This window comes from Diceros bicornis, chromosome 5 (genome assembly GCF_020826845.1).
Source record: "Diceros bicornis minor isolate mBicDic1 chromosome 5, mDicBic1.mat.cur, whole genome shotgun sequence".
NCBI classification, from domain to species: domain Eukaryota; kingdom Metazoa; phylum Chordata; class Mammalia; order Perissodactyla; family Rhinocerotidae; genus Diceros; species Diceros bicornis.
Window position 1 is genome coordinate 33310358 of NC_080744.1, and position 11406 is coordinate 33321763.

General features: G+C 45.9%; 1 protein-coding gene across 1 annotated transcript; it reads right to left on the reverse strand.

Annotated features, from left to right (window-relative positions):
- Nucleotides 1-4691: 4691 nt before the first annotated feature.
- ACTC1 (actin alpha cardiac muscle 1) lies at nt 4692-10104 on the reverse strand. The gene is made up of 7 exons (XM_058541167.1): nt 9948-10104; nt 9196-9346; nt 7769-8093; nt 6909-7070; nt 6583-6774; nt 5601-5782; nt 4692-5045 (listed from the first exon to the last, which is right to left on the reverse strand). The coding sequence occupies exons 2-7, from the start codon at nt 9322-9324 to the stop codon at nt 4902-4904; spliced, it is 1134 nt and encodes a 377-aa protein (XP_058397150.1). The 5' UTR covers nt 9325-9346; nt 9948-10104; the 3' UTR covers nt 4692-4901.
- Nucleotides 10105-11406: the final 1302 nt, after the last annotated feature.

Sequence of the window (11406 nt, forward strand, 5' to 3'; positions counted from 1 at the left end):
CAGAACTAGGATTTGAACTCAGATCTTTGTGACTGAAAGCACATGCAACATCAATCCTTCAGGTTAATATAATACAAAACTATATATAGAAAACTATTGTTAAATTATGAGTGTGTTCTCTAGTGGAAAAATACATTGCAATTTTTCCCCAGGAACATAGATTGGGTAACTGATACCTTAATAAGCATAGGCTGCTCTCAAGGAATGCAAGGAAAGGACAGGTTAAGTGTTATCGAGATACTAGTGGTAGGGAGAATATCCTGGGTAGCCAGCCTTAGGTAAAAGACATTGGAAAAAAAAGTCCAAGGGTAGATCCTAGAGTTAAAGATGCCTTGGGAAAATTTCACTATTTTGACTAAGGCAGGTTTGCTTTTAAATTTTCTGTACAATGCCTGCTCTATCATATCCTACCTTGCATGATGCCTACCCTGTCATTACCTAGTAGTATTTCCAAAGTCCTTTCTCTTTCTGTGTTAAACACTAAACCTGTTGACTTAGTTCCTTACTTACACTTGACTCCAGTCCCCTTCTCATCTACCATTAATGCACATTTTATTTCAGCTTTACTGCAAACTTCCCTTGGGTCTGTTTTCTTTCTGTCTCCGCTCCCCAACCCTGATTTCCATGGAAGCTGCAGTAAAACAGTGCAGAGCAATAAGCAAACAACACTGCTGAGGGACATGTAGACCACCGCTGCTTAACTCACAGCTGGCTCAGCTCCCCTTCCCAGGTAGGGGAGAGGGCCCAGAACCACCAGGACTCAGAAAGCTGTACTTGAACTGGAACTCTTTATCCTCCTAGTCAATCTCGCTTGCATCTGTTGCACACAGAGCTGATGACTGAACTGTAAGGAACATCTTCTAGCATCAGGCTCACCAGTGACCAAAGGTGTACCTCTGCAATCTTCCCAAGAGCTTTTTCCTCTGTCTTCCTGATGTGAGCTTAGTTGCCATAGCAACAGCCAACCTCTGCCTGAAGGAAAGATTGCTTGTATAACGAGCCTGGAAGACCTTAAGTTGAATATAGGCAATGTTTGCTAGTTTAGGCCTAAGAGACTCAAAATTTTTTCCCTACTTATTAGGTACTATGAAATATTTATAGTATTTGTATCATGTTAATCAGAAAGTGAATCTGATTTATTATTTCCTTTTAAACACCTGGTTAATCTGGTCATATAAAAAACATTGGCTTCCTGGGTCCCTGACCCACACTGGAGTCTAGAAAAAATCTGATCAATCCCACATACCACCATCCGAAGCTTCTCAGTCTTGCCCCCAGTTTTGTTTGAGTGCAGTCATTGCTCTTCTCAACTCCTGTTAAATCAAATAAAACTCCTCAAGTGGGAGTTGGAGCCCTCCAACCATTAGTCCCTCCCCGACAAATTACCATAATTTTTCTCCCTGCTGTACCTCATTGGAAATGGTGTTTGTGCCATTTTTTTCCCTTCCTTTGGAGAATTACCCTTCCCCCACTCAATAATATTGATCAGTCCCTGTGGTGGGGATGGTATGACTGGGTCCTCAAGCTGACCAGACTGAGACTTCCCTGGAATTTTTGTCAGAACTATATGAGAAAACACTCTTGCTCCAGAGGCTGATAAATTCAGGCCAAAAATCTTGGGACATCATGTCTAACGTGTGGAAAAATCTTGCATTAGTCTGCTTGGGCTGCCATAATATAATAATGCGGACTGGGTGGCTTAAACAATACAAATTTATTTTCGCAAAGTTCTGGAGGCTGGAAGTCCAAGATCAAGGCACCAGCAGGATTGGGTTCTGGTGAGGCGTTTCTACCTGGCTTGCAGATGGCTGCCTTCTTGCTGTGTCTTCACCTGCCCTTTGCTCTGTACGTGTGCACTGTTGGTATCTCTTTTTCTTATAAGAACACCAGTCCTATCGGGTTAGGACTTTATGACCTCATTTAACCTTAATTACCTCCTTAAAGGCCCTATCTCCAAATACAGTCACATTGAGGAATTAACGTCTCAACATATGAATTCTGGAGGGGCACAATTTAGTCCATAACAGGTCCCACAGAAGAAATGGAGAGAAAGGTGGAGCCCTGGTGACATTGTTTTAGGCCCCGGGTACAGTAAACTAAATATTCCATTTTCTGCAGTAATTTTCCTTTTCTCTGTAACTCTACTCTCTCATTTAAACACATCTACATAATGACCGTTGCTTAGAAATGACCATTGTTAAGAAAGATGAAGAAATAGTGTTTTGAAGTGTTAGAAATGAGCAAAAACACTCTTTCATTATAAATTGAGAAGAAATATTATGATCTACATAGGTTTTTTTACATTGCATCTTAACCAAAAGACATAGTCACTGTAGACATCTCAATTATTTTGCACATGTGAAAGTGGCCTTAAGAAAAACTCTATTGCCTTAGGACCTTCCTTAAGCACAATTATTAGAAGATTCAGCTGTTCTAATATTTTATACCTTATCATCAAACAGAGATGAAAAAATGTCAGAATTCAACAAAAATCGGTGTGCTTACCACTTCTGATACAAATATCAGAAGCTGATTATGAAACCTACTTTTAAGTAGAACTAACAATACACATTCCATTTTCATTCATACGCAGAAAGAACCACAGGTGAGACCCCAGCCAGTTGTCTAAACTTAAAGTAGTAATACTTTCTTCAAAGGATAAAATTCATACTTATGAACTCAATTTGAGAGATGAGAAAAAAGACACACTGTCTAAATCATATCTCCCCCTATATGCCCCAAATCTGTCTCCTTGGTTGATACCTAGCTTTTAAACCAATCTATCTGTGCTATAGAATAAATTGAGGGAAAAAAGGAAAATCTACAATAAAGTTTATATCTTGTATAAAGAAAATGACACCACATTTATTACTTAATCCTTAATGCAGAGAAGGACTTTCATTCAGCTATGCTAAATACGGAACTCTAAACTCTGAACTCCTTAAGCACAGAAAATGTGCGCTGATCCGTCTTCGTGTCCCCTGCACATACTACTGTGCCTGGCATTAACTCAGGGATCAAGAGACGTTTTTTGAATGAATGGACATAAAAACACAATTACAGTCTTGAATGATAATGAGAGTGGCAACTTATTAAAGATGTCTGATGAGCCCAAAGTACTCCAAATTTTGAACCCAAAATTTGGGTGTGTGATAGAATGGGGTTACTCCTGAGAGACTATGACTAAAGCTAGAAAAGATGGTTTTAGAAGCATCATTAGATTAGATGTCAGATAATCTGGTTCCTATCTTGGGTATTTCACAAACAAGCTGTGTAACATTGCACCAGTTGCTTAATCTCACTTTGTCTCGATTCCTGCATCAACAGATGAAAGTTTAATTAAATCCATTCAAACGGTCTAACAGTTCATGAACAATTAATTTGAAAATGAAAAATTTTAAAGCTTCTGCAATCAAGTTGAAATCTACCTTTCCAAATTGATTTTCTAAAATTCATTGGCTCCCACCAGCCTGCCCTGTGCCTTGTATGCTGGCTTCTGCCCCATATCCTTCTCCTGAGAGTTCCTCCCTGCTCTTCTCACTTCTCTAATTCTTAATTATTCTTCAAGACCCAGACCCATGTCCGTCTCCTTGAAGCCTCCCAGACCACACATATTGGGCTTTTTTTTTTTTTTTTTTTTGTGAGGAGATCAGCCCTGAGCTAACATCCGCCAATCCTCCTCTTTTTTTCGCTGAGGAAGACGGCCCTGGGCTAACGTCGGTGCCTATCTTCCTCCACTTTATATGGGACGCCGCCACAGCATGGCTTACCAAGCAGTGCGTCGGTGCGCGCCCGGGATCCGAACCAGCGAACCCCGGGCCGCCGCAGCGGAGCGCGCGCACTTAACCGCTTGCGCCACCGGGCCGGCCCCCATATTGGGCTTTTATGTGGTATACGTGAGCCTCTCAAAGAGCATTACTGATTCTTTTGGATGCTACCCACAGCACTGTCCCCGCCACACTTTGCAGACAGTCCAGCATGGAGTAAAAGGAACATTGTGACTTTCTGTTCCCCTTGACGTCTCAGGACTTCATAGTCTTCACCTTACTCAACCCAAGATCCCAAGATTTCAAGACGTGAAGAGAATGAAGACCTCTGTCCCACAAGTTAGGCCTTCATTAGGTAGAAGTATCTGGCACCTGTTTTGTCTCATTTTTGTTGAACACACACAATGGTCTTCATCTGTTTGGGGGTATTTGGAATGGGATGTGGCTGGTCTTAACTGTCCACTAGCCTCCGTGTTTCACCATTAACATGCATAGCCCTCAGGAAAACAATTAAAGAGTCCAAGAATTAAGAATTTAAGCTAATTTATTGAAAATAATTTTTGACTTTCTCATTACCAATATATATGTGGTTTCTACAAAGTTACAAAAACAACTGGAACATATGCTAAAACAACAATTTTCAGTGTCATCTGTAGCAACTAATCTTAAAGAATTGTGTTAACTGATGCCATTTCTTGCTTATATGGAACTAAACCTAATCTACTTTTCAGATGTGAAATATATTCATGATTCTGTCTCAAAGTATAAAATCAAAATTTAGTATTATAACCCTCAGCTAAATGTCACACTAATTCATCTGATGGACTTTGTGGTGCTGTAATATTACAGTGCACATGATGTCAAAGCTGCCAATATATGAGTTCACAGATTGAAGGAAGCAATCACTGGCTCCACCCCATGCCTACCCAAAAAAGAAATAAGAGAGGCTTTTGTAGGTTGCAAGTCCTGGTCTGGTTTATTTATAAAGCAATAAATATTAGAAGCACAAATAAATTGCACGTGTGTAAACAAACTGTACAATGATGGATGAGAGATGAGGGAGGGTGGTTCGGAAGACTCCAAGAAGCATAATACTGTCATCCTGAATGTAAGGTGGACAAGAGACAAGGCACCTTAGAAGCATTTGCGGTGGACGATGGATGGGCCTGCCTCATCATACTCTTGCTTGCTGATCCACATCTGCTGGAAGGTGGACAGGGAGGCTAGGATGGAGCCCCCAATCCAGACAGAGTACTTGCGCTCAGGGGGAGCAATAATCTGCAGAAAGAAAGCAAAAGCTTCCAATGAACTCTGATGTTCCAAAGCCAACAGAGCAAGCAACATGTTGGGGAGATTCACAGAAAAAATATTAGCTATTAAATCACTGTAATGTGAGATACTTCATACCACAAATTAATACAACTGAGTCAACTTTGATAAACTTTCCTCTATTTCATTATTTCCATTATCAAAGACCCTACAAATACATTGGATTTCCCCACTTCTCTGAACCAGAGTATAATATGGCAACAAGCTAAATGCATGGTGGAGGTTAGCTCAAAAGTTGGGGACTTTTAAAATGTGCTCAAAGATTTAGGTTTTTTTTTTCTTCAAAGATTTATTTTCTCCACTGCTTGAAAGTGTTTTTAAAGTCTCCTATCTTGGGATAAGTGCTATAAAAATCAGAAAAAGTGCTATAAAAAGTGCTAGAAAAGCTAAAAGTTAAAGTTTATAAGAGACAGGAAGCTAAGTGTGAGGGGAAAGGAGTTAGGAATGCAGTTCTGCCTGGAATACCAAGACCAGCCTTGGCTCCCCCACCCCAGAAGTCTTTACCTTAATCTTCATGGTGCTGGGAGCCAGAGCAGTGATTTCCTTTTGCATGCGATCAGCAATACCAGGGTACATGGTGGTACCTCCAGATAAGACATTGTTGGCATACAGGTCCTTGCGGATATCAATGTCACACTTCATGATGCTATTATAAGTCGTTTCATGGATGCCAGCAGATTCCATACCTAGGAAGACGTTAAAAAAAAAAATCACAGTGCACTCAGGCCAGGGCACCGTGGTGGAGGGAAGAGAACAGGGTTCTTCTGTGTTGGCGAAATGTCACCATTTGTCTCTGAAACATATGTTCCTCTATAAGTTGCACTGCAGGGCATTTGTGGAACAGGTGTCCCTAAAAGTGCTGACAGTCAATCCACAACTGCCAAGAAATGAACAACTGTGTTTAGCACCTGTTTGGAGCGAACACTTGCTGTATCCATCAGATGTATGGAGATGTATTGGAAAAGGATAAGATGCATATTTAAGTTAAATTAATGCAATTTTTATTTATGGACTGAAAAAAGATCCTGACATGCTTCCCACTGGAAATCATTCCTTGGGAAAGATGTTTGAGGACATGTAAGTGTCCAGTTATTAGTATGAGTGGGATTGTTGTTGCATTTAACAATGAGTAACTTAAAAGGAAAGTCTAGCTACTTTGTGATGGAACTTACTGGAATAAGTCAGCACTCTTGAGTAATCATCCCCTTCCTGCAGATATGGATTATTCAGTTACTACTCTGTCTCATCCTTTATTTTGAGATGAAGTCAATGTGTCATCCATTATCATAGTACTGCAACAGAACAGCAATGGCCATGCCTTTAGTGAGTCATCAAGACATGAGGCTGAGCTGTGTGAGACTTCAAGCCATGACTTCTTTTAACTCAAAGGCCCCTTAATCCTTCTTGATTTCAATAGATTTTACTCTGGGAGACCCCAAGATTTTCAGGGACAAGCAGTGCTTCCGTACCAGACCCTACAACTCACCGATGAAGGAGGGCTGGAAGAGTGTCTCAGGGCAGCGGAAGCGCTCGTTGCCAATAGTGATGACTTGGCCGTCAGGCAGTTCATAGCTCTTCTCCAGGGAGGAGGAAGAAGCAGCCGTGGCCATCTCATTCTCAAAATCCAGGGCGACATAGCACAGCTTCTCTTTAATGTCGCGGACAATTTCACGTTCAGCTGTAGAAATAGAAGGTATCACAGTCAAGCTCTGAAGAACGAAGTCAACTGTGCGGAGGTAAGTGGATTCGCTGGCGGAAGAAAAAAGCAGACATACACTGTGGCAGATGAGACACACACACACACACACTCACCTGTGGTGACAAAGGAGTAGCCACGCTCAGTGAGGATCTTCATGAGGTAGTCAGTGAGATCCCGACCAGCTAGATCCAGACGCATGATGGCATGGGGCAAAGCATAGCCCTCATAGATGGGGACGTTGTGAGTTACACCATCCCCAGAGTCCAGAACAATGCCTGTCAGGTGAAATAGACGAGAACGAGGTAAATCCCTGAGGACATAACTACTTCAGTTGTGTCTAAGCCTACTTCAAATCTCGGCTGAGATAAACTAGCCCTGGGCATGCGTCCAGATAAAATTAGATCTCTTACACATGAAGAATAAAAATGAGCATAATCGATGCTAAATCTGAAGCCAGCAACAGCTCATCCTTTAAAATATTGCAGTAGAAAAATTTCCCCAGGACACTTTCAAATGACCATTCCTTTTACCAGCCATTAGCACATTATGTAAGCATCCAGGCGTGTTTTTCTTTCCTCTCATCTAACTTACACATTTCTCTCTTTTTTGACTCAGACCCTGCAGAGAATGTGGGTTCTCCTTGGGGATGTTTGCCCAGGGGCTGTGATGGTATGAACACATACCAATGCCTGCTGTATACCAGGTTGACACATTGCGCGGAGTCTCAATACATGGCATCACATACTTTAAGTAAGAGAAGATCTAACTCCACGTGCTTTCAGCTCTCAGAAATAAGCGTGCTCTGAAACTAGCCTCAGGGCCCTATGGTTGGCTCTCTCTCTTCGCACAGACACCTTCCTAGGGAGCGTGAGGGAAGGGATCATTCCTTTTCCAGTTGGGAAACTGATTCACAGCTAGGTCAATGACTTGGGAATGTGATTCATCAGTGACTGTCCCCACAGCCCAAACATACCTGTAGTACGGCCAGAAGCATACAGGGACAGCACTGCCTGGATGGCCACATACATGGCGGGGACATTGAAGGTCTCGAACATGATCTGGGTCATCTTCTCGCGGTTGGCCTTGGGGTTCAGCGGGGCCTCGGTGAGCAGAGTGGGGTGTTCCTCGGGGGCCACGCGGAGCTCGTTGTAGAAGGTATGGTGCCAGATCTTCTCCATGTCGTCCCAGTTGGTGATGATGCCATGCTCGATGGGGTACTTGAGAGTCAGGATTCCTCGCTTGCTCTGGGCCTCATCACCTACGTAGGAATCCTTCTGACCCATACCCACCATGACTCCCTATAAAAAGAAAAAGATGGGAAAATCAAGCTCCCACCATGCCAGAAATATAACTGATGCCTTATAAATTTACATCTAACTGCCCCAGTCTTATAAATACCAGAAATAAGAAACAATAGGGTTTTACCCCAATTTAGAAATATCATTTAAAATCAGTCTAGTACCTTCTCCCCTTCCCTGCCCCCAAGAGGTATAATTCTATTGTTTAGAATATAACTGGGGGGAGAAGAATGAAGCTATTTCATCAAAGAAGCAGAGCCTCACCTCATTTTAAAAATACCATAATGTCTTCATTAAATTATTCAGCTCATCACCCATGTCAACCGGAATATAAATGACTACATTATGGAATGACCAAATTAATGACACATTGTATTTCTCCTAAGAAAAGATTTTGACATTCATCAAGTGAATATAAAAAGATGGGCTGGTATGCCATTATCATGCTGCCCGTGAAATCCAGCCGGCGGCGCTGTCCTGGAGTACCCATCATTCACCAACACTGAGGACTACGGCTCTCCTTCCTGGCAGCCTGGCTGGCCAGGCAGGTGGCATTTCTGTTAATAAACAAGGTGGTATGTCACGCTCACTGTGCCACTTACTGCCTCTGTCACCCCTGGCTTCTAAAAATGCAACAGCCAGGAAGCAGATAGATTACATTTTGGGGGAGCCTTGTAAACTGGCTGTGAATAGGAGAGAAGAATGTGGGTTGGGTCCTTGTTGGTTGAGAGAAGTTAATGTTTTGAACAGGACTGAAAAGGGAGGTCCAGGAAAAAAGTAAAGTGTGTAAGAGGTAGAGGAGGATACTGAAGGCTAAAAACGCAAGTCAGGGGTGGAGGAGAGAAGCTGCTGCCTTTTCACATAGGGAGCTGGACCCTGGGAGAGCTGCTTCCCTGTAGTGGCTCCAGGGAATGTGTACATTTCTGGTATGTTGGAGGGTGGTGTATTGCTTGTCTTGGCTTGAATTTTGAAGCTAATCCACCTTTTCCTTATTTGACCTAAGGATTTCATGAAACAAGAGGGTCAGGTGAGACATTCCTAGATTGCTGGGCTGAAGAGGGGGCAGGAAGGGGTGTGGGGTGGGGCTGGGCGGGAAGTTTACCTGGTGGCGCGGGCGGCCCACGATGGAAGGGAAGACCGCGCGGGGTGCGTCATCACCCGCGAAGCCGGCCTTCACCAGCCCGGAGCCGTTGTCACACACCAAGGCGGTGGTCTCCTCGTCGTCGCACATCTTGGCACGGCTTCAGCGGGGTCTGCAGGTTGAGGAGAGGGGGGCGGCCCGCGCTCAGCGCCTGCAGAGCTGGCCTTCTCCGCGCCCCGGGAGGAGGGGACAGGGCAGAGGGGGTTTTGAGGGTGGGGCGCCTGCCATCCCCCTTCCTCTTGAGGCAGAAAAAGAAAGGCAGAAAGAAGCTGGGGAGATTGGGGGGCGGGGTGCGTAGAGAAGGGGAGAGAAATCACCCAAGGCTCCCTGGCCAGGAGGCTCACCCTCTGCCCCGGTGCAAGAAGGGACCGTCACCCCTTAGCAGGTCCTCTCCAACCCTTGACATTTTCGCCTTTTCACCGACTGGGAACCCTCTTCGGCCCCATCCACACTCCCATGCCCGTTCCCCAGGTGAAGGGAAAAGTACACGACAGCAGGAACCCCAGACGCCCCGTGGGGGGCCGCAGGGCTCCCCTTCCGCGCGCCCCTCTTCTGTGACGAGCCGGGACAAAAGGAGTTAGAACCAAATCGAAAAGTTTGGTCTTAAAAAAAAAAGTGACGGAGAGGCAGGAGCGCGGGCCCCTGGCTCAAGGCGATGGACGGCCGGTGGCTGCGCGGGGAGGGAGGGCGCAGGGCGCAGGGCGCTGACTCACCGTCCGCGGGCGGGCTCGGCTCGGCTCGGGCGGCGGCAGGCGCTGGGTGCCGGGCGCACGGCGCGCCGCTTTATAGCGCGCTGATGGACGGGGTCAGTTGCAGCAGCCGGGGGCAGGGGTGGGGGGCCCGGTCGGCCACCTTGCCTTATTTGGTCGCCTTCGCACCACTGAGGAGCGCCGAGGCCATTCATGGAGCCAAGGGCAGGGGAGAGGATCAGCCAGGGGGCCCCCAGACCATGTAAGGAAGGGGAGGGGGCAACCAGGGGGATGGCCAAATAGGGAGCTAGGGAGGGGCAGGCGGGGATGGGTGGGGGGCAGGGGAAGACTAAGTGACGCCAGCCCACCCACCTCCCCCTTCCTGGGTCGGGGTGTGCCCTGGGTGTGCTGTGGGCTCCTTCCTCCGCAGCCCCGCCAGCCTAAGAGACAATAAGCCACATACAAGCGGGAAGGCTTGGCGCCCTGCCCTCTGCTGAGGGGTCCTGACAGCTGGACGAGGGCAACTGGGGAGCGACAGCAGCTTCTCATCTTCCAGGACTGGGAGGCGGAGGAGCAGAGCCCTGGCAGTCCTCATGGGCCCAAAGGGCACCACAGCAGCACATTTGGGTGGCAGGAAAAGGGGCACCTGGGACAGGGCTTCTGGCCTTGTCCCACTGGCCTGGATGACTTTACTCGGGGAGCTGAGCTGTGCTCCTTTAGGGCAGAAAGCTGAGATTAACCAAGGCCACCTTTGTCCCTAACCCATGCATGGCTCAGGGTCTGGCCAGGGAAGAGGCTAAGGAGGGCTGCTGTGAGAGCCTGGCCAAGTCTTGCTGCAGAAGGGGCAGGTTCACCCCAGCCGGGATATCAGGAAGCACTCCTCCCCGCTGTGGTGGGTTTTGCTCCAACTCAGCCTCTGGTGTTTCGTCCCAAAAAGGATCCCCTGCTGCCAAAGTGAATGAAGGAGCAAATGCCAAAAGTAGCTTGTCCACTTGCTGCTGGATAGATGGCCATCTGTAATCTGGGGGCAAAGGCCTTCCTTCCAGATGGAGACAAGACTGAAAGAGCAAATACTCCTGTCAAGAAGATAACAGCATCTTCAACCATAAGAACATATCCCATGGATGAGCAGTATGGGCATAACCAGGAATGAGTGAGAAAAGCAGGCCCCACCCTAGAACTATTGACTCAGAATCAGCGCCTGAGCAAGATGCCCAGTTGATTCACATGTATAGTGAAGTGTGAGAAGCGTTGATTTAAATGATATCAGCTCCTTCATGGAAACACATTTTGAAGGATCTTGGGGCTTTGGAGAAGGGAACAGAAAGATGACATGAAATTGGGGACAGGAGAAAGGAACAGAGAGACATGAGGGCACAGGTCAATAGTTTGCCCTGGGGTGCCCTGTATTCTCTGTTCTTGACTGGCACTTTGATTTTTAATGCTTGTGTTTTTCTTCCCATTCACACCAGTTAAAAATAGA

Excerpts from the sequence above, each read along its gene's own strand:
- ACTC1 (XM_058541167.1), bottom strand. The coding sequence starts at position 9,324 with ATGTGCGACGACGAGGAGACCACCGCCTTGGTGTGTGACAACGGCTCC. Across the intron at positions 7,071-7,768 it reads TGCTTCTGGCCGTACTACAG|GCATTGTTCTGGACTCTGGG; the intron begins GTATGTTTGGGC and ends TTCACCTGACAG. Across the intron at positions 5,783-6,582 it reads CTTCCAGCCCTCCTTCATCG|GTATGGAATCTGCTGGCATC; the intron begins GTGAGTTGTAGG and ends ACGTCTTCCTAG.